At 35.8% G+C, this 22,683-nt stretch overlaps 1 protein-coding gene across 1 annotated transcript; it reads right to left on the reverse strand.

Annotated features, from left to right (window-relative positions):
- Window positions 1–19,112: 19,112 nt before the first annotated feature.
- LOC119665744 lies at window positions 19,113–20,018 on the reverse strand. The gene has a single exon (XM_038074982.1). The coding sequence runs from the start codon at window positions 20,016–20,018 to the stop codon at window positions 19,113–19,115; it is 906 nt and encodes a 301-aa protein (XP_037930910.1).
- Between the last annotated feature and the right edge of the window lie 2,665 nt (window positions 20,019–22,683).

Genomic DNA, 22,683 nt, shown 5'->3' on the forward strand with positions numbered 1-22,683 from the left:
GAAAACGCATTTTTACAACGTTGGATTTAGAAAAGGCATACTTTAATATACCGGTTGCTGAAGAGGATAGAGAAAAAACAGCAATAATTACATCTTTCGGCCTGTACGAATTTAATGTGATGATTTTTGGACTTTGTAATGCAGCACAATCATTTCAAAGATTCATGGACCAAGTTCTTTTCGGACTTAAGTTTGCTATATGTTATATTGATGATATTTGCATCGCATCCGATAACATAGACGAGCACATACAACATGTGCGCAGCGTGCTACAACGTCTCCAGGAACATGGTTTGAAAATAAACATTGCAAAATGTGTGTTCGCAGAGGAAGAAGTAACATTTCTTGGTCATCTCATTAATCACAAAGGAATTCGTCCCCCAGGCAAGAAAATTGAGACGATTGCAAATTTTCCAAAACCAAAGGTAGTGCATGAGCTACGGCGATTCATTGCAATTATCAATTTTTATCGACGTTTTATTTCAAAAGCGGCGGAGATCCAGGGACGGCTTCAGAACTTAATTAAGGGTAACAAAAAACAGGACAAAACTGTTATTGAATGGACCGCGGATGCAGATAACGCATTTGCGGAATACAAAGAAGCCTTAATTAATGCAACAACAATCGTTCATCCAATTCCAGACGCAAACCTTGTACTTCACGTGGATGCCAGTAACGTAGCTGTTGGCGCTGCATTAAATCAAATCAATAACGGACAACTCGAGCCTTTGGGGTTTTACTCAAAGCGGTTGACGAATACTCAAGTCAAGTGCAGCACGTACGACCGTGAGTTGCTCGCGATTTACCAATCGGTTAAATATTTCAAACATGCGATTGAAGGTAGACGTTGCACTATTTTCACTGATCATAAGCCGATAACGTATGCATTTCGACAGAAACCGGAAAAGGCATCGCCACGCCAACTAAGACATTTAGATTACATCGGTCAATTCACAACTGACATTATGCATATAGCTGGTAAGAATAATCCGGTAGCTGATTTTCTGTCACGTATCGAAGCAGTCAGCAATGAAGATTTAGTTGACTTTGATCAATTAGCAGAAAGCCAGAAAACCGACATTGAAACAAATGGTTTTCTGTCTAAAACGAATAAATCTGCACTTCAACTGAAATGGATACTCATTCCAAATTCATCTAAGGAAATTGCATGTGATGTATCATCAAATCGTGTGCGTCCTTTTGTAACTGAACAGTTTAGATAACGCGTCTTTAATTCAATACATAATTTAGCACATGCTGGTCGGCGAGCCACTATTAAGCAAATAGCAGAACGTTTCGTATGGCCGGGCATGGCAAAAGACATTGCGGAGCGTGTTAAATTATGTCTTCCGTGCCAACGAGCAAAAGTCACGCAACATAATAGATCAGCAATTTTGAATTTTGACGTACCAAATGAGCGGTTCGCTGTAATCCACATTGACCTCATTGGGCCTCTACCATCGTCAAACGGTTACCGATATTGCCTTACATGTATCGATCGGTTTACCAGATGGCCAGCGGAAGTCCCTATCGAGGATATACATGCCAGCACGGTAGCCACAGCGCTCATCAATGGTTGGATCATGCACTTTGGCGTTCCGAAGCAGATCATAACAGATCAAGGAAGACAGTTCGAGTCAGCACTGTTTAATGAATTAGCGAAACTCATTGGTGCCAAACATATCCGAACTAGTCCACGTCATTCTTAAGCAAATGGTTTGATTGAACGTTTTCATCGGACTCTGAAAACTGCAATGAAATGTAAGCATGAACATCAATGGTCTGATGCAATACCTTTGATTGTGTTAGCGCTTCGAAATATCTTTAAAGAAGACCTGAAAGCAACTCCAGCAGAAATGGTATATGGAACAACTCTGCGCTTACCGAGCGATTTTCTGGAGCAAGGTAATAATGACAAAATCCCAGAACATGAATTCGTAGAAAACATGAGACAGATGATGTCTCAAATACGATCAGTTCCTACATCAAATCACTCAAATGAAAAGGTATTCTTACAGAAGGAACTACAACATGCTACTCACGTGTTTTTGAGGGATGATTGTGTCCGCCCACCATTAAAAACACCGTACGATGGGCCATTTAAGGTTGTGAGGCGTTCAGACAAGACGTATGATCTTCTAATCAAAGGAAAACTGTTGCGGGTAAGTGTTGATCGGGTAAAGGCAGCATTTTTATCAAGTGACAATAGCTGTGTTTCAGCAAACATGATCCGCTCAATTTTACATGCAAAACAAAAACAATGGGGTGAACCAGCAATTGATCTGGTTCACTTTCTGGTTCAATGTGGAATGTATGTAAAAGATAAAAGTGGAACGTATTTTAATGCAAATAAGGTTGGCAATGCGATGCACGGTGCAGTAAAATTTTAAACAAATCTACATTTATATTTATTTACTATTGATTTTATTTATTTATTATTTATTTTATGTACTCATTTAATTAATATGTCATTATTATTTATTTCTTTGTTTAAAGTAACGTTCTAATTATCAATGTAATTAAAATTATTACTTTAATAATTTACGTTTTATTATTATTGAAAAAGTGTTGTTTGATAATTTATTAATATCAATTAATTTGAAATGAATATATAAAAATTAAGTTGAATACATTTATTTAATTAAAACAGAACAATACATAAGAAACCAGGCTCTCCAACATATACGTTTATAAAAAAATCATTTTCATCGCAAACTGCCTGCAAGATTAAGCCATAGTCATGCTTTCTTTTGAAATAAGCCTATTTGCTATGGTTTGGTGAATTTATTTTTAGATGTGTACTGTCTATACAACCAATTACGAACGGGAATTTTTTCGAAGCTTCCATTTTTGCATTATTACCAAGTGCGTATTTTAAATTAGTGTCCAATTGATATAAGCTAAACACTAGTTTTTTTAATTATTCTCCACACAGAAGCTCTTGGTATGCCAAAACAAATACCAAATTTGCAAAAAGTATTCATATTTGCCATATACCACAAAAATATATAAAATTACTTCATTGCTCTCGTCCAAATGTGATCATCACGGTTATTTTGCATTTGCTGATTTGGAATTTATTAACAAATCTATTAAAATATGAAACATAATTAATATATAGCAATTGTATTTTTTATGCGCAAATATCAATCAAATAATCTTTAACGAAAAAATTATTGATCGTTTCCACAAAACTTCCACTATATCTATGCTGATACACTTCATCCCTTGAGCTTAATACCATACACTTGAACTAGTAAAAAGGGAATGGAAGAGTCAGTTTCGCTCGATGATTCTAATAACATATGCAATTTTCATTTATTAACTATAGAATTAAATTTAAGTTTTTAAGTAAATACTTCAGACATTTCAACAGATTTTATTTATTTTCCATTTTTTAGATTTTTTGTATTCAAAATTTTCTCACTTATTTTTTTAGCGCCAAAATTATTCACACAAATCAAAAAATTTTGTACACAAACCCAACTGTCATATTTCATGCGTTGCCAATTATTTTCAAACGTGATCCGTATCGTTTCAGCAAAGATGATTCAGATCATTGAGCGGATCATGTTTGCTGAAACACAGCTAATGAAGACGTAAGCCCATCACGTACAGAAAATATGGCAGATACTCGAATGGATACCAAACCAAGTAATGTAACACGAAAGGGACGGTTAGTGCAGGTTCCAAGAAGATATGTTAAATTTGACTTAACGTGACATCGCACATGACTCAGTCACATGATCTAGGTTGGCCATGCAAATTCGGACAAATAAATTATTGAAAATAAGATGAGTTGGTCATGAAAAGAAAATTTTTAAAAAACTAATGATATTTTTATTGAGTAAAAAAGAAGGTTGTCATTCTTTTGACGGTTTGTTTTAAAAAATAAATAAAATTAAATTAAGTAGGATTTCGATTTCGCGTGTTTGAGGGTACCTATAAATTTTTGATTATATTGGTCGGTCATTTGTTGTTATTATTTCGTGCCTTATTTCATGAGTACAAGAAAATTTGTCCTCTTCTTTGAAAAAAAGATCATTAAAGTCTTGTAATAAATCTGTTACCGATTGCGTCTTCTCCCGACGCAAATATTTAAATATCACTAAATTCAAATACACTAATTTCCTGGTCTTTATACGGGCTAATATGTTAATAGATTTATTCTCTACGTCTATCTTAGCTTTAAGAGAGATGAGAAAATTTTAACCTATTATTCCTTCGTAATTTTTGCTTTTAAAGTTATTTGCTTTCCATGAGAGGGCACCTGAAACATTAAATTCTCTAGGTATTGGAGTGGTTATTTTAAAACTTACTTGATTCATACCATTTATGGTTCTATATCAGAAGGGATTTGAGAGTTTTTTTCTGTAAAATATTTTTCTAGAATCTTCGGTTGTATTATACTAGTATCAGAACCAGTATCTACTAGGCACTTCATTTTTTTTGTTACCAATTGTCACAGTTACTATGGGTAATTTGCAAATTGAGGCATTTGGGAAAATTTAAGTCCTCCTGTACATTGCCAACATCCATAGGTTGGGGTCTTGTTTCATTTTATACTTAATCTAGTGTTTTGTGTGTCAACACTCATGTGGAAATTTCTAGTCTGAATTGAGTTACCGATTTTATTCTGATTGTGTCGCCTAAAATTATTGTTATAATTATATTGGTTGTTGGGTATAAACGGTATTTGGTCTCTTTGTTGTGGCTGCTGACGTCTATCTGTGTAATTTAAGTTTCGATCATTTTGGTGCGGTTGTTGTTTGTCTGTGTAATTTGAGTTTTGATTATTTTGGTGTAGTTATTGTCGTTGTAATAGTATTGTGACAGTGATGATTTTTTCAGTCTATAATTAAAGTGAATCGTTTGCAAATCATCGAGTGCTTTAATTTGTGTGTACTTTCTTATAACGTCGTTAAGTGTACTATTTTGATCAAGGTATGTTCTTAACGGTATATCAATTTTTTCTATTAAAATATTTACTAAGTCTCTATCTACTCTACTTGGTTTACATATCTCTGGTATATTATTATCAATTGTGTAAATTTTATTAATCTGTGATTTAGCATTTTCAAAGTAGTAAAATAAATCTCTTAAACTACTTACTTTAATATTACGGCATTTGTTATAAATATCACCATACGTTGACCGCGGTCTGTAATAATCCATAAGCTTTCTTTTAACTTGATTCCAAGTTATTATTGGTCCTAGTCCTTGAATGTAGTTGCCAGCGTCTCCTCTTATTTTTTCATTAATTATGATCGTCATTACAAGTTTGATTACTTGATGATTGTCTGATGAGCATAGTTCCATGACGGTTTCTACCGATGCTATAAAAGCTGTGGCATCATAATCCTTATCTAGACATTTGATTTGTCAGAACTGCGTCAAAATGTCCTTTGGTCTTAAAAGCATTTGGTGTTGTTGCATATTTTGCTGTATGTGCTGTTGTCTTATTTGTTCATGCAGCAAAATTATGACTTCCTCCATTTCCCGAAGTCTTTGCTGCATTTGTTCCTTCTCGTTATTCATTATTGGTCGAGTTTCGGTTGAAAAGTTATTACTGGATTAATATGTAAAACATATAGAATACTTTTACTATAATTTTGAGTTTTCAATCTGTTGTCGTATAAGAAAAATTTATGACGCATGTGAATGTTAGCTTATAATAGCTATGTTATAGATAGATTAACGAAAAAAAACAACACTTGGAAAGATTCCTTAGAGCATTGCGTTTGATAGACCGCACCAAAGTTGCGCAAGAAGACCTTGCTGCTGAAGTTATCAAACCAAAGATAACAGGATCCATACTATGCAGTGTGAAGGATGAAGAAACTATACAGGGGATTACAAAAAAATTATCCCTGTCCGTCAAAGGAGAGTCAATCAACGTTATAAAAGCCAAGTTGATGAACATTCAACAACGAGGCAAAACGGTCAGTCAATATACAGCCGCAGTTAATAACCTATGTCAAGCCCTTGAGAGCGCATCCATAGATAATAGCGTAGATGCGGACAATGCAGAAACGTTTACTCGGAAAGAAGCCATATCTTTGATAACTAAAAACTGTGCAACTGACCAGTTAAAAACCGTAGTGGAAGCAGGCACATTCAACTCCATAACCATATCAAAGTAGTAGCCATATCAAAATACGTCAACTGCTGTACAGAAGTGCATGGAATACCGGACTCAGTTTTATACTATATGCGGGTAAATAACAGAAGTACCTATCGTGGAAACTACAACAGCCACAGAAATTATAATCAAGATATTCAAGCCTATGGTAATGAATATCAAAACTATGGATACCCCCGTAGAGGCAACACATTTAATACCTCACGTGAACAAAGGTGTAATAACATACGCGTAATTGATCAACCGAATTCGGAAAACTAACCAGTCCCCCAAACTCTGAAATTGTTAACCATTGTTATAGTTATAGTAGAGCTGGCAGGATTGCCATGTTATGGTTGCAGAATTAAAATCGTCAAGTTATGATAGCAGGATTGCTAGATAGTCTTCTCAATTAATATCACCAAATGATGTCTGAGTCCTGAAAGGATTCAAGGATCATCTATCGACCAGTGTAAGTGGAAACGACCTATCAGTGTAGAGGAGAGTATTACTAAGCTCTTCAGCAGCTTATTGTCCTTTCAGCATCTAAATGCCGCATAGAACACGATTCAAGAAAAAGACGTTACCTTGTCTTAAGTTAAATTGAATCTGTCTTCATTGTTAAAATCATGGATATTTATACTTATTCTAGCTTATTTACTAAACAATTATTATTTACTTCTGTTTGACTTGAGTAACCAATCAATGCATTGGTATACCCTTGATGAACTTCTTGGATTCTTGGATGGTTCGCCTCTGGGCACCTAGTAGGGAAACAAAATTATCCTTCCAATATATATTTAATTATTTTAAATCCATTGGCGTAATACCTCCGCAGAATTGTAAGTAATTCAGAATATTGTCTTTATTGATATATATATATCCTTTAAATTTAACGATTTGTTCTACCTTCCAATATATATTTAATTATTTTAAATCCTTTGGCGTAATACCTCCGCAGGATTGTAAGTAATTAAGAATATTGTCTTTATTGATATATATAAGTGTCATAAAAATATATATATCCTTTAAATTTAACGATTTATTCTACCTTTTAATATATATTTAATTATTTTAAATCCTTTGGCGTAACACCTCCGCAAGATTGTAAGTAATTAAGAATATTGTCTTTATTGATATTTATAAGTGTCATGAAAATATACACATCTTTTAAATTTTGATTTCCTTGGTGTAACACCACCCAGACGACTACTCAAGAACTCGTGCCTCTTCAACAATTGTGTCGTCTTAAATATCCATCCGCCGCAGCTTTCTTCTAACGTATTTTTAAATTTTTCGTTGGTTTACCTGCTTCTCGTGCACCGATACGAGAAGCGTCTCCCTTTTGTGTGCTTCGTGCGGGTGTCACGTATTGTTGCTTCAAGTTCTGGAGGCCAAGTGACGCAAATTTCCTTTTGATACGGGCCGACAGGTTGAGATATTTCCTTCTCCATGGAACGCCAGTCGCAATTCAGATCGAGGACGTCTTCTATGTTCTCCGCATGAGGCACTGGCGTGGTGTTTTGAGGTGGAGTCATGTTGTTGTTATTCTCAAGCTCTACACCACGGATTTCTTTCTTCCAACCCCGAGCCCGTGGTTGTAGTTTACGATCTGCAGGCGTGATTCGTGGTATGGCGGTGCTGCTGTTGACAACTGGTTTATGATGTTGGCTGGAAACCTTTGCTTCTTGTGTTGGAGATTTTCTATGCCTTCGCCTTGGCTGTTTACCATTTCCAGCGGGAATAGGTAAGTACTTAACGCGTGGTCTTATTCGATTTAATTTTACAATTTGTGCGCGACATTTTTCTGCACTATTTTCAAATTTCTTTGCTATGTTGCTCATCTTGCTGCTGCTCACGTTTACGTATCAACTAATGATGCATATCCTTAGATGGGTTTTATATTCTGCTTGGACTAGCGGAACTCATGCTGACTACCGTTAATTTTGTCGCTCGTAGGTCAATGTCCTTTAGCCATTGTTCGCGATACGAGGTTTGTTATTTTGTTATTTTGTTTACATGTTTACTTATTTTTTTCTTTTTACTTTCAGCTTTCAAATTTAGGTTAAGAAATTCTAATTAAAGTGTAGTGTTTGTGTTTTTTTTTTCATATTTAAAATTTAAAGTAATAAAAGAAAAATTTTTTTTTTAAAAAAATGAAACCCAATACTAGTGTTATTTCAGTGAATAGTTTAATGTAGTTAACAGTTTTTGTAGGCGGAAATTTGATAAACAAAATTTCCGTCCTTTACGCCTTTTTTGACATATACAAAATCATTTATTTTAAAATTAGCTTTATTAACATTTTTTTGTTTTTCTTTCATTAAATGTTTAGCATTGATTAATTTTTCTTTTGCTTTTTGTTGAAAGAATTTTAATTTTATTTTTAATTCATTAGCATAATTTTCAATGTCATATATTGTTTGTTTATTTTTAATAATTTATACATATACTAATTCAAATGGAGTGTATTCTGTTGTTGTATGTGGAGTTGTAACTGTACACGTAGTAAGGAAGTAATTCGTCCCAATTGTTTATTGCTTTCATGGTCATGAAGTAGTCATTCAAAACTCCGTGATTTCTTTCAACTGTTCCTAATGTCTCATGGTGAAATGGTGTTGATGTTACTTTTTCTATCTTTAACAATTTACAAATGTTTTTTAGAAGTTCATTTGTGAATTCTGTACCCTTGTCAGTTTTCATTTTTCTAAAACAACCGTACTTAAGTATGAATCTTTCTACAATTGCTTTCGCATATTGACGGCGTCTTTCGTTTCTAAAGTGATCGCTTTTAAAAATTTTGTCAATTCACATTGAAATGTTAAAATTTATAATTGTTAGATGGTATTAATGGGCCTACAGTGTCTATAGTTATTACATCAATTGATGTGTTTGGTGTTTTGGTAATTTGGTATTCTTCTTTTGTGTGCCTGATTATTTTAACTCTTGCACATGTGTCACAGTTGTTGACAAAATTTTTTACCATTTTGTTCATGTTTTTCCAAACAAATTTTTGTTTTAATTTATTTATGCATCTCTTAATTCCACAATGTCTTCCATGTAGAGATTCGTGATATTCTTTTATTTTTTTTATTCTTTTATCGTTTCGGTGGTGTATATATAATTATGTCTTGACTTTCTTTTAATTTTAATTCTTTCTGCAGCTTATTAAATATTTCTTTCAGTTCTTGAAAGTTTATTTTATTTAATATTTCATCGTTTTCCGCCAGCGCTAGCTTTGTAATTTTTAAGTTGTTCATCTTGAATAATAACTTCTTCAGAATCAATTTTATCTCCGATAATGATTTCTCGTTAAATTCGACAACTATCTTATTTGCTGCTATAATATTTATTGCACTATTTTCATTGAACTTTTTATTTTTATGTTCAAGTACTTTTCCACCTTTAATATATTTTGCACTGTTTCTATTGAACTTTTTATTCTTATGTTCAAGTGCTTTTTCTTCATTTCCATCTGCAGAATTGTTTATCTTTTTAAATTCAAGTTTCTTTATAAACCTTAACATATGTTACATCTGATATTGATGTCGCGTTCCACATGTGGAGGTGATCAATCTCCGTGTTAGTATTTAAGGTTTCCTCTTGACTTTCTTCTTTATGGGCTTGAATATTTTTGCTCATTGTTCTGGTTAATACATTTATGTTATTGGGTATCATTTCAATTAGTTGTTTTGAATCTAATTGAATCCTAGATAGTGCATCTGCGTTCGTATTCATTTTCCCTTGTTTAAATATAATGTTGAAGTTGTAATCCATTAAATCTATCCTAATCCTTATTAGTTTTGAGGATGGATTCTTGTGTGTAAAAAGACTAACTAGTGGTCTTGATCAGTATATACCGTAAAATTTCGTCCATATAAGTATAGTCTGAATTGATTAATTCCCCAATGAATTGCAAGAAGTTCTTTCTCTATCACAGGCTTGTTTATTTCATGCTTGTTTAGAATTTTACTAGCGTAAGCTATTGGCTTATCATTTCCTATTTCTCCTTGTGACAAAACTGCTCCTAATGCATAATTAGAGGCATCTGTCGTTAATATAAATGTTTTTCAGAAATCTGTGTAACTTAAGATAGGTGGTGAAATTAACTTTGTTCTCAAACTTTCAAAAGATTTATCACAATCTTCCGACCAGCAGAATATTTGATTCTTCTTTAGTAAGTTATTGAGAGGTCTAGCTATTTCAGCAAAATCTTGTATAAACCTTCTATAATAATTGCACATGGCAACAAATCTTCGAACTTCATCAGAATTTCTAGGTTTCGGGTAATTTCGGATCACTTCATGTTTGCTTGGATCAGTGCATACACCTTGCGCTGTTATTAAATGTCCAAGATATACAACTTCTGGTTGTAAAAAATTACATTTTTCTGGGTTTAATTTAAGATTATGTTCTTGTAGTCTACTAAATACTTTTATTAGATTTTCGTTGTGATTTTTTAAATTTGAACCGAAAATACTTATGTCAACTACATATAAAAATGCGGGTGAATCCAAACCAGTTAATGCTAAAGTTAGCATTCTTTGAAAACTATTAGTTGAAATTTTCAAGCCAAAAGGTGATCTTTTAAAATGAAAATGACCTGTATTGGTTGAGAACGCAGTTAAGTGTTTCGATTTATTGTTAAGTGGAATCTGATGAAAACTACTAGTCATATCGAGTGTAGAAAAATATTTCGCTTTACCTAATTTATCTAGAACGTCTTCTAAACGAGTTAGTGAAAATTTATCATCTACGACTTTTTTATTCAGCTGTCTGAAATCTATTACTAATCTCCATTTCTCTTGTCCATCCTTGTTCCTCTTTGGAACTAATAAGATTGGTGAATTATAAGGATTTGTTGACGGTTCTACTATGTCTTCTTCTAGTAATTTATCTACCTGTTTATTCATTTCATGTAATTGTGTATTTGGAGTTCAATAAATTTTTATATAAACTGGTGTTTTATCTGTAGTTGATATATGCCGCTCATATAAGTTATTAATTACTAGAGCTTCTCCTTCTAAATGAAATATTTCCTGGAAATCTTCACAAATATTGAATTTTCTGCTTTTTGATCTAAACATGGGAGTTTCAATAATTTCCTTATTCTATCAAATCTATTAGCGTCCCTATAAGCTCTGTTATAATTTAAAATGTTATAATCTTCTAATTTTTTTATTTCTATTTTTGCATTTTTTATGACTACTGGTGTCTCTGTTGTATTTAATATTCGAATGTGTTTTATACCTATTCCTGGTATTATGGAATTAGCTATAAATACTCCTTTCATTATTTCTTTACCACAAATTGAACTACTTCTGCTCTAGGGGGCAGTGTTATATATGTCAAATTTTTTATATTTATATTTATAGGTAAGATAATTTCATCTTCCTGATAAGGCATTGTTAACGTACATGTTTCATAATCTATCTTGCAGTTATGCTTTAATAAAAAATCTCTACCTAATATGCCGTCAGTTGGCAGATTGGTATTGGGTTTAACGATATTGAATTCAGGAGATATACTTTTCTCATCTAAAAATAATTTTGCTATTAGCAACCCTTCTGAAGATATTCTACTATTACAAATGTCATTTAATTTGTAATTTTTCGTAGTATCTATTTTTAAATTTTTATTTTCTAATGCATCTCTCTTTAATATTGATATTTCAGCGCCCGTATTTATTAGTAATGTAATAAACTTATTGCTAATTGAAGTTTTTATTGTTATACAGTTAGAAATGTTTTTTTCTGAAGTAAAATTTATTACTTTCGAATGTTCCTGTTGATATTTGAGTTCACGTTCCCCGGGGTGTTGTGACCAGAGGTGTTCCCGTTTTTTTGTTGAAAATTGTTGAAATTTCGTGATTGACCATTGTAGTTGCTTAGGTTGATTGCTGTACTTGTTTGCAAACCTCGTTGAGTCATTATTTCCATGACTTCTGTCATTTCTTGATTTATATCCCTGGTTATTTGATTTATAGTTAGAGTTTCTGTATGCATTTTGCATCAGACTTCTGTTTTGTGTCTCAACATCTGTTGCAATCTGTATGGCTTCAGATAATGTTGATATCCTGGCTGCTATAACTACATTTCTTATCTTCTCATTCAGCCCATTTGTGAATGTACTGAGACCTAATTGATCTGTCATTTCTAATATGATATCTCTATTATTTTCTCCCTGCTGTGAAATGTATATTTGATTAAGCATTGCTATTTGTTCTTCTATTTTTAAAGCATAGTGAGCAATCGTTTGTATGCCTTGGCGCATTCGAGTAAGATTGTTCTGTATGATTAAGGGATTGGCTTTTGGTTTGTAAATTGTATTTAGCTTCTTAATTAAATTTTTTATTATGTCATCTTCCTCACTTATAACCAACTTATTTTTAACTCGATCAGAAAGTTTAGTTAATCTTACAAAATCTACTTCATTCTTTCTACTTCATTCTTCAACGAATCTGAGTAAAATTGCAATGTACCGGTAAAGTTAGATAGACTTTTAATATTTCCATTAAATTAAGGAATTATTTCTGAAGCTGTTACTATGTCAAAACTAGCCATTTTGTCAAGATTTGATATTGTGCTATTGCTAATCTGTTCTGGTTTGTTTTTTAAATATTTATTTATTTCCTCTACTATTTCGTCAAACTTCGTTCCTACTAACTGTAACTGTTTTATGTCAGTATTTTCTTCTATCTCTAACCAAATTTGTTTTATGTATTTTCTAGTTATGCTAATATATTTGTTCGTATAAGTTCTTTTTGGATTTTTTTTTAAATTTGATAACATATTTTTTAAATCTGTCAAATCCATATATGATATTTAAAAATTTATTTAAATTTAAATATTCTTATTAATACATATACCATAATAATATAATTGTTGTTATAATTATTGCTATCAATATTATAGCAGTTGTTTCTATGTTTTTTATTATTAAAATATTGCTTCTAGAATACATTTTGTTTTTTTTTATATATAAGTTTTATTAATTTCTTAATTTTTTTTATCGATATAGCATTATACACAGAGTTCGGAATGTGGTGTACAAAATCGCACACTGCACTGTGCGAGTGGAAATTATTTTTAAAATATCCACACGTACATTTGTGGTGTTAAGAAAAAAAATGCACGCACTCAAATTTGATGTGCGGTTTCAAATTTCACATCGCACAAAGCGATGATTGTGCACACAAATTCGTGCACACACATTTGTGCTGTGATACCCCTGCGGGATGGGGGTTAGAATATTCCCGCGGTAAGGCATGCCTGTCGTAAGAGGCGACTAAAATCCAGCTAGGCGTCGGAGGGTGTGGCTTAAAAGGTCACAGAAACCCTGAGAAGCCCCTAAGCTGAGCCGAGTAGGCGCCGGCTCTAACTAAGCGTCCACCATCCCGGGATGGCATCGAGGGACGCGTAAGCGCACAATGTCTGCTTCCAATGTGAGAGCAATTGATGCGCCAACGAGGGAGTCGGAAATGCGCAGCGTCTGTATATCATGTTAGGGACGACTGTCGCATCACAATTCACATACGAGAGATGATAATGGAGGAAGCCTATAAGAAAAGGCATCAGGATCGATACCAGTAAGATTCTGATTACGGCATACTGGACAACAGCAAACGATTGGACATGATGACATGATAATGGAGAAAGCCTATAAGAAAAGGCATCAGGATCGATACCAGTAAGATTCTGATTATGGTATACTGGAGCAAACGATGGGATATGATGACTTGGGCTGGTGGATGATGTATTCTGTTACCAATATGGGCTAGAGTGAAATCTGGTCCAGACGGCTTTCAGGCTAATGCTTCATCTGCCTCCGTCCCGTTAAAACCTGGCAAGCCTTAAAGAACGATCTTGGATTCGTCCTGTTAAGTTGGGGTGTAGGGGCAGTTAAGAATATCTTCTGCTTAGCTCCCGGTTTGGCTCTGAACACATGCGCTCATAAGGCTATGTGTCAACCCTTGCATGACCTCCCTGCATTGCAAAGATAATCATGGAACCACAATAAGGGTAACTACACAATGAAACTAAGATAACGGCATTAAGTTGGGACCCAATTGCAAAGAAAAATGTTCACAACTACAAAAACACCAATACACTCTGGCGTTAATACTCCAGCCCGCACCGAAAGTGCAAAGGAGTCACGGATAGTCAGTCCCAGCCAAAACCCCTTCATGAGGGCGCCGAGACTAACACACTCACCTGTGCTATCACAAGAGAGGCAAAATAACGAGAGAGCTCGCTCATCCCCTCCGGAACTTAATGGGAACAGTGTTCCAAAAGTGAAAAGGGAAGCGTTCATTAAACTCGGGGACAAAATATCCGAGCTAAATGAGATGATGGGTGGAGGAAGAAGGTCCATCCACCAAGCAATGCGTGATCTTGTTGCAATGATATCATCGCTCTATAAAAGAACTGCCGAAGAGACACCAAATAAAACTATCACCGCTAAAACCAACGATAGAGGTACCCAAACAATTCAGCCGCAGCAAATACCTGTTATATCCAAACGGTTAAGAGAAGAAATCGAAAAAAGTAGGAAGACATCGCCTAAGAAGACGAAAACAAATCGACCTGTGGGGGCAAATAATACTAAGTCTAAGGAGCCAAGGAAAGCATTGGAAAGTAACTTAGATACGGTGGCCGGGACGATCGGCAACGCTGATGTACCTCAAGCACCAATTGAAGACAACAACAAACGACACGCTTGGGTTTCACAAACAAAAAAATGCGTGAAACCACCTCGACCGAATGTAGTGATCAATAAACCGTCTGAGAAACTTTCCTTTGCGGACATACTCCGGAAAGTAAAAGGAGCTCCAGAGCTTAAAGCAGTCGGTAATGATGTTCACTCTATCAGGAAAACACAAAAAGGGGAACTTCTGCTTGAATTCAAAAGATCAGCAGAAACAATAACAAGTGTCCACCAAGACCACATCAAAAGTATACTACCTGAGGAAATAGAGGTCAAAACGCTAACGGAAGAAGCTACCTTTGAACTACGATACCTGGACGAAATAACCACAGAAGAAGAAATAATTGATGCATGGAAAAACCAAATAGGCGAAATACATCACTCGGCGATCAAAACAATAAGAAATGGCCCTGGAGGTACCAGAACGGCTATAATTGTAATACCAAAGAAGCAGGCCGGTAAAGCTGAGGAGGTGGGCAAACTACGAGTTGGATGGACCGTGTGCCGATTACTCCAAAAAGTTACCCCCAGGAGATATACAAATGCTTCGATTTTGGACATGTGGCAAGGAACTGTCAGAGCTCCAAAGACTGGTCTAAACACTGCTACAAGTGTGGTGGAGAGGATCACCTTGCTAAAGCGTGTCAAGGTGCCCCTCACTGCCTACTTTGTAGAACTGACACAAATATTGACGCTAACCATATTACGGGAGGATCTAAATGTCCATTATAGTACACTAGACAATCACTGCTGGGCTACCAGCAAGTGCAACAAGGCATCGATATGGACGTGTGGTAAATTTCCACTAGAGAAGGTCTACGACGGAGGGGAAGCATACGTAAAAAGTACAGTGAATGGAATAACGTTTTTCAGCTGTTATTTACCCCCCAGTCTATCAATCGAAGAATACAAACAAAGACTGGGCAATATTGTTAGCGACGCTAAAAATATGAAGCCGACAGTGATTGCCGGTGACTTCAATGCCTGGGCCATTGAATGGGGCTCAACATTGACAAACCCCAGGGGAGAGTGCCTACTAGAAGCATTGGCCACCCTGGATGTAGTATTATTGAACTGCGGCCAAAAGGATACATTCACAAGGAACGGTAGAAGCTCTAAGATTGATTTGACATTTATCAGCGATCCACTAGCTAATTTAACTGAGTGGCAAGTGTCAGATATCTACACACATAGTGACCACCAAGCTATCATATTCGAAATACATGACCGCGCAGCAAGAACCATTCCTGCGGTAGCTACTCCAAATCTGCTATGGAAGGAGTTAACTTTTGGACAAAGAAGCTTTTAAGCTCTCAATGGACGACATCCACCTAACTGGCAGTGCAAATGATAAAGCAATACAACTGATGCGCTGCATAACAAATTCATGTAACGCATCTATGGCAAAGAAAGGCCGGCGGAATGGCAGACAACATGTGTATTGGTGGACTGACCAAATTTCCGAACTGAGAAGAAAATGCAAACATGCGCGACGCCTATGTCAAAGAGCAAGGGGTCGTGAAAATTTTATAGCGCACCAAGAAGCCTATAAAACATCGAGAACTGATCTAAAAAAGGCGATATCGAATAGCAAGGCAAGATGCTTCAAGGAAATGTGTGAGGAGGTCGAGAATAACCCCTGGGGACTAGGATATAAAGTGGTTATGAAAAAATTATATAGCTACCGTCCATCAGTTACAACAGACGCAGCTAAGCTACAAGCAATAGTTAAAGGTCTCTTCCCGCAGAGAGCTGATATAACCTATACAGTACAAGATAGTGAGCCACAGAATGAAATACCTGAGGTTAGCAGGCAAGAATTGGAAGTGGTATGCAAAGGTTTGAAACTAACCAAAGCACCTGGAGTAGATGGAATACCAAACCTGGCACTAAAGATGGCCACAGAAACCAACGCTGATTCATTCAGGGAAGTGTTCAACGCATGTATAAAGGAGAGAACATTCCCCCAGATATGGAAAATACAAAGGTTGGTGCTTATACCAAAGGGCAATAACGTACAAGATGCATCAGGCTACCGCCCGCTATGTATGATTGATACGGCCGGTAAACTTTTGTAAAAGATAATTAGCCGAAGACTAGAAGAAGCCTTGAATGGCAATGGTTTATCAGATAGACAATTTGGTTTTCGGAAGGCACGCTCCACAATAGAGGACGTGGAGGCAGTCATAGCCATAGCAAAAGATGCCATTAAAGGAGACCGTTGGCTCGAAGGAGACAAAGAATACTGTGTTATCATTACATTAGACGTTAAAAACGCATTTAACTCAGCGGACTGATACACTGCTTTAGCAGCATTTCAAGGGAAAGACGTTCCAAAGTACCTAGTGGAATTAATCGTTGACTATTTTAAAGGGAGAGTGCTTTTGTATTACACAGACAGAGGCACAAAGTCATACCAAGTAACAGCAGGGGTACCACAGGGCTCGGTACTGGGTCCAATATTGTGGAACATTTTGTATGACGGAGTGTTGAGTCTTGAGCTCCCAGAAGGCGCAGAAATAATTGGATTTGCTGATGACATCGCGCTGGTGGTTAAAGGGAAACATATAGAAAAGATACAATCAACATGCAACGATGCGGTCACTATGGTAAGGAGCTGGATCGCAAGTGTAGGCCTCAAACTTGCTGATCATAAAACTGAAGTCCTTCTTGTAAGCAGCAGGAAAAAGATTGAGTACATTACAATAACTGTTGGCAATGAGCGAGTCACATCAAAACAAGCAATCAAGTATCTTGGAGTAATGATTGACAATAGACTCACATTCAAAGAGCATCTACGATATGTTGCTACGAAATGTGCTAATACAACATGTGCGCTATCGCAAATAATGCCCAATATAGGTGGACCTAGACAACAGAAGAAGCAGTTTTTGACAAATGTAGGTAAGTCTATTGCTATATATGCAGCTCCCATATGGGCAGATGCAATGAATAAAAAGACGTACAGATCAGGAGTAGACGCAGCCTACAGAAGATGCGCTCTCAGAGTTGTTTCCTCATTCCGTACAGTATCTACTGACGCGGCCATGGTTATTGCCGGAATGATGCCACTACAGCAGGAAGCAGAAATTGAAAAGGAAAAGCATGCGGCAAAAAGAACTGGGCTTACAAATTACAATCAGCTCAATGAAGAAGCATTGAATAAGTGGCAACGGAGTTGGGATATATCCACAAAAGGAAGATGGACGCATAAGCTCATTCCGAAGATAAGTGATTGGACCAACAGAAAGCATGGACAGGTGAACTACTATCTTACCCAGGTGTTAACTGGACACGGCTGCTTCAGAGCATATCTTTTTACGTTCAAACATGACGAAGACGACACGTGCCCAGCATGTCCATATACAAAAGAAACGGTGGAACATGTGTTCTTTGATTGCCCGAGATATGAGAACCATCGCAGCTCCTTGGCAAGAGCAATCAGAGAACAGGTCACACCTGATAACATAATCCTACTGATGTTGAGATCAACAGAAATCTGGAACTTAGTGTGTATATTTGCGAAAGAAATCGTAGAAGGACAGAGAGCAGCAGAGAGAACTAGAAGAGCAGTAAGAGATGACAGCACTCGCTGAATCACCACCCTACGAAGTAATGCTTAAATGTGGTTCCGGGGGGATTTATGGTTAGAAGAGACACGGTGTTAGGATGAGGTTTAGTACGTAGGCGTAAATACCAAGCAAACATTAATGCTGTGTGACTGACTTTTAAAAATTCGCACATTCAGATGTGCGAGAAAATTTTATGCTCGCACCGCACTGAGCGACAAAAAATTCTCTGTGCACACAAGTGTGCTGTTCATACTTTTTTACTTTTTCATACTTTTTTTTTTTTGGTATCGTACCTGGGGGAAAAATCTTCCAAAGATACAAATAGCTCGTACCATTTGCATGCCCGATTCATGCATAACCCAATTGAGTCATGCATGCCTACGGACTAAAAAGTCCCCTACATTCTCAGCTGAAACTCCTGTAAATTCCTGCAGTACGACCAATTAAGGTATTCCTTCACAGGGCAGGTTAGAAGAGCACTTAGCGTGCTTTCACTCCGATTGTGTACTAAGTATTTCGTCCGCTCTAACAGTGTTTATTGTTCTAGATATTATGCTCTTCTAGAAGCTCCATTCTTCAATGCTTGCCAACATCTGTATTACTACAGTAGGAGGGCTGGCTTCCCCAATTATAGTCTCCAGATTTTGTCTATCAGCGAATTTTATACAGTCTCTAATTATATGGTCGGGGCTCTCAATTTTATCTGGACAAAACTAGCAGTATGGATTACTTGCAAGCCTGAACCGGTATAAGTATTCACGGAAGCAGCCATGCCCCGTAAGAAACTGCGTTAATTGAAATCCCAGTACTCCAGATCCTCGGTAAATCCAAACTTTTATATTTGGCATTAAGGAATGCATCCATCTTGATTTTTGGGAATGGTCCCACCTATGTTGCCATTCATTAAGATATTTGTCTCTTATTTCTAGATAAGTATGTGACAGAGATTGCTGAGTTTCATTCATTCGTAGACGAGAACGCATGAAGAAGCTGTCTCTGGCCAAGAGCGGTTCAAGGTCTATTGGCACACGTCCCGCCAATACTCCCGCAGCATCATCCGATACTGTACAGTAAGCATGGCAGATGCGTAGGTTTGCCAATCTATGTGCGCTTTTCATTATGCGTGAAAACGACTTTATGGTTGTAGCATGCACCCACACAGAAGCAGCATATAGCATCACCGACTTGGAAACGGATGCTAAAACAACTCTAGCTATGTCCTTGGGGCCTCCTATGTTTGGCATTAACCGGGCCAATGTGCTGCAAACACGTGAGGCTTTGTCTCCCGATTGCTTTAGGTGAGTTTTGAAATGCAACCTACTATCAAGGGTAACACCAAGATACGTAAGTTGGGGGCTAGATTGTATATCTACTCCACCCACTTTAATTGAGAGTTGTTCAATCCTTTTCCTACTGCTGATTAGCAGCGCCTCAGTTTTATGCTCAGCGAGCTCTAATCCGCTGTTTTGCAACCACGATTTAGCTACTGCAATAGTAGCGTTGCAATTCCTAGCCACTTCATCTAGAGTTTTTGCGACCACTACTATTGCAATATCATCTGCATACTCAATTACGTTTACTCCATCCGGCTTTTCAATTCGAAGGATACCATCGTACATGATATTCCAAAGAATTGGCCCTAGAACTGATCCCTGGCGAACCCCTCCCGTAATCTTATATGTTTTGGGTCCGGAGTCTGTGATGTAATTATTTTTAAAAGATATTCTGGGACTTTTATTTTCAACAGTGCATTTAAGATGCTACTCCACTCAGCAGCGTTGAAAGAATTTTTAACATCTAAGGTCACCACCGCGCAGTATTTTTTGGTACCACCTAGCTACCTTAAGCCCTTAGTAGCTTCCTTTGCAATGTTGCATACATGTAATATAGCATCAACAGTACAACGTTTAGGGCTAAAGTCAAATTGGTTATTTGACAGACCCTGCCTTGCCTCCGTGAATTTTTCTAATCTAGAACTTATAATTCTTTCCAGGACCTTACCTGCAGTGTCCAGTAGACATAAAGGTCTGTAAGACGATGGTAGTTCTGAGGGCTTATTACCTTTAGGAATAAACACCAATCTTTGCTTTTTCCAACACGAAGGAAAAATATCTTCCTGTAGGCAGCTGTTGAATACATCCCTGAATATAGCAGCTTGTTTTAGTATTGCCTTCTTCAATACGGTATTGGGAATTCCATCCAATCCAGGAGATTTATTGGGTTTAACTCTGGAAGAAGCGGCTATGACTTCAGAATCTGTAACCGGGGGGATCTCGTTTAATTCAGTGTTTATCGATATTAAGATTCTAAGTTCTCCCTTTTTTGGGAACAAGTGTTTAACGATATTCGCATATTATTTTAGGAGACGAAGGTACCGAGCCTCTTAACCTCTTAAATTTACGCATTACTATTTTGTAGCCATCGCACATAGGGGTATTTGCTCAATTTAGGCGGCCAAAAATCGAATTTTTGAAATTAATTTTTCATAAAAATTTTTAATTGGGGACTTTACAAAATAGAATTTGCTACAAAATTATGTTTTTTTTATTTTTCTCTGAGCTGCCATTCGCATGAACAGCTGATTTGAAGTGGAGCATTTTGAAAGTAAAATTTTTGTTTGAGTTGCAACTTACACTAGTAGCTAATAAAAAGTGATATTATTAATAGCGACAACATTCTTTAAAGATATAAATTATGACATCGTTTAAAGGAGGTAATTAGAGATCTACTCATAAAATTTAAAGTAGATATTCTGTGTTTTAGTGCTGTTGAGGCTTTAATCTAAAAGTTGCAATTTGAATGAATTTTTTTGATTTAAGCGAATGCATTATAGTTAAAAAGTTATAGAATTCCGCAATATTCCACTATGATATTAACTGCATTATAAAGGTGAAAGTTTCTTCATTTAAGAAAAAAAAGTTTGGCTGCGGATTTTTGCGGATGGCTTTGTAAGCAGCAAAAATGTGAAGTAGAGTCATGCATATTTGAAGCAATATTTTGCATTGCTTCGTATACAAAACGAGTAAACATAATACTTAGATAATGTAGGAGAAAAAATATTGTTATGCCTGAAATGTAAAGATCTGACACATTGATACATTGAAGATAAAGTTAATATTTACTAATTTTTGTGAGTATTTGAAATCCTAATCAAGCGCACCAGCAGCATTCAGTGTACTCATAAGCAGCGTTTGTGATCTATGTATACTATGTGTTTCCGTGTAATCAAAATTCAAAAGGCATTCAAAAACAAAATGGGTCTTATTGTAGATATGCCTAAACCTGGATTCGGAAATAGTAATGATGGAAACATAAGTAGTCGATTTTTTTCTGAGCCTGAGTTATCAGCAGAAATTACGAGTATAGATCCAAACCTAATTTTTTGTTTAAAAGTGATTTTGGAAGTCATATCAAGTGGATATGACATTGATACTGAAAAATTTAATCAATATGCTTTCGATACAGCGAAGCTGTACGTAATATTGTATCCATGGTATCCTATGACGCCTACTATGCATAAGATTCTTATTCATGGAGAAATTGTCATTAAATGCACTGCTGCCAATAGGACAACTGTCAGAAGAAGCGGCAGAAACACGTAATAAGCATTTCAGACTGTATCGTGAGAACTACTCACGAAAATTTTCTCGGGAATCCTGCAATACAGATATATTAAATAGACTGTTATTAACTTCAGATTCTCTCCTGACTGAATTGAGAGCAAAGCCAAAAAAACCATCACAGGCTTTCACAAAGGATGCGTTAGAAATGCTTCTTCCTACTAATGAACTGGAAGACACCATAATGTGCTTAAGTGAGAAGAATGAACTTAGCTCAGATAGCGAAATATTAAATTTTTAAATATTTAAAATTTTTTTAAATTACACTTATTGTTCTTAGGTAAGAGCAGAAAAATGCATGTTTCAATCATAATTTTACTGTTGTTAGGTATACGAATATGTTTAACCAAAACGTCGCATTAAAGAACTGAAATACTTTTTATTATTATAATAATATTTATAATTATATTTATAATAATATAATAAATAATATTTATTTGTTTTAATATCTTACTCGAATTCTGAATTGAGAGAAGCCGCTTGCCATACATATGCAACATTTTATCAAGCACAGTGTATTTTTTTTAGACATTATTAATTATTTTGTTTATTTTTTTGTTTTAGCAACTTTAAAAGTCATGAAGTAGCTTTACGTAACATTTTGAGTTAAAAATCACACAAAAATAATTTTGGCCGCCTAAATTGGTCAAATACCCCAGTGTGC

This window comes from Teleopsis dalmanni, chromosome 1, assembly GCF_002237135.1.
Source record: "Teleopsis dalmanni isolate 2A chromosome 1, ASM223713v2, whole genome shotgun sequence".
In the NCBI taxonomy this organism is placed as follows: domain Eukaryota; kingdom Metazoa; phylum Arthropoda; class Insecta; order Diptera; family Diopsidae; genus Teleopsis; species Teleopsis dalmanni.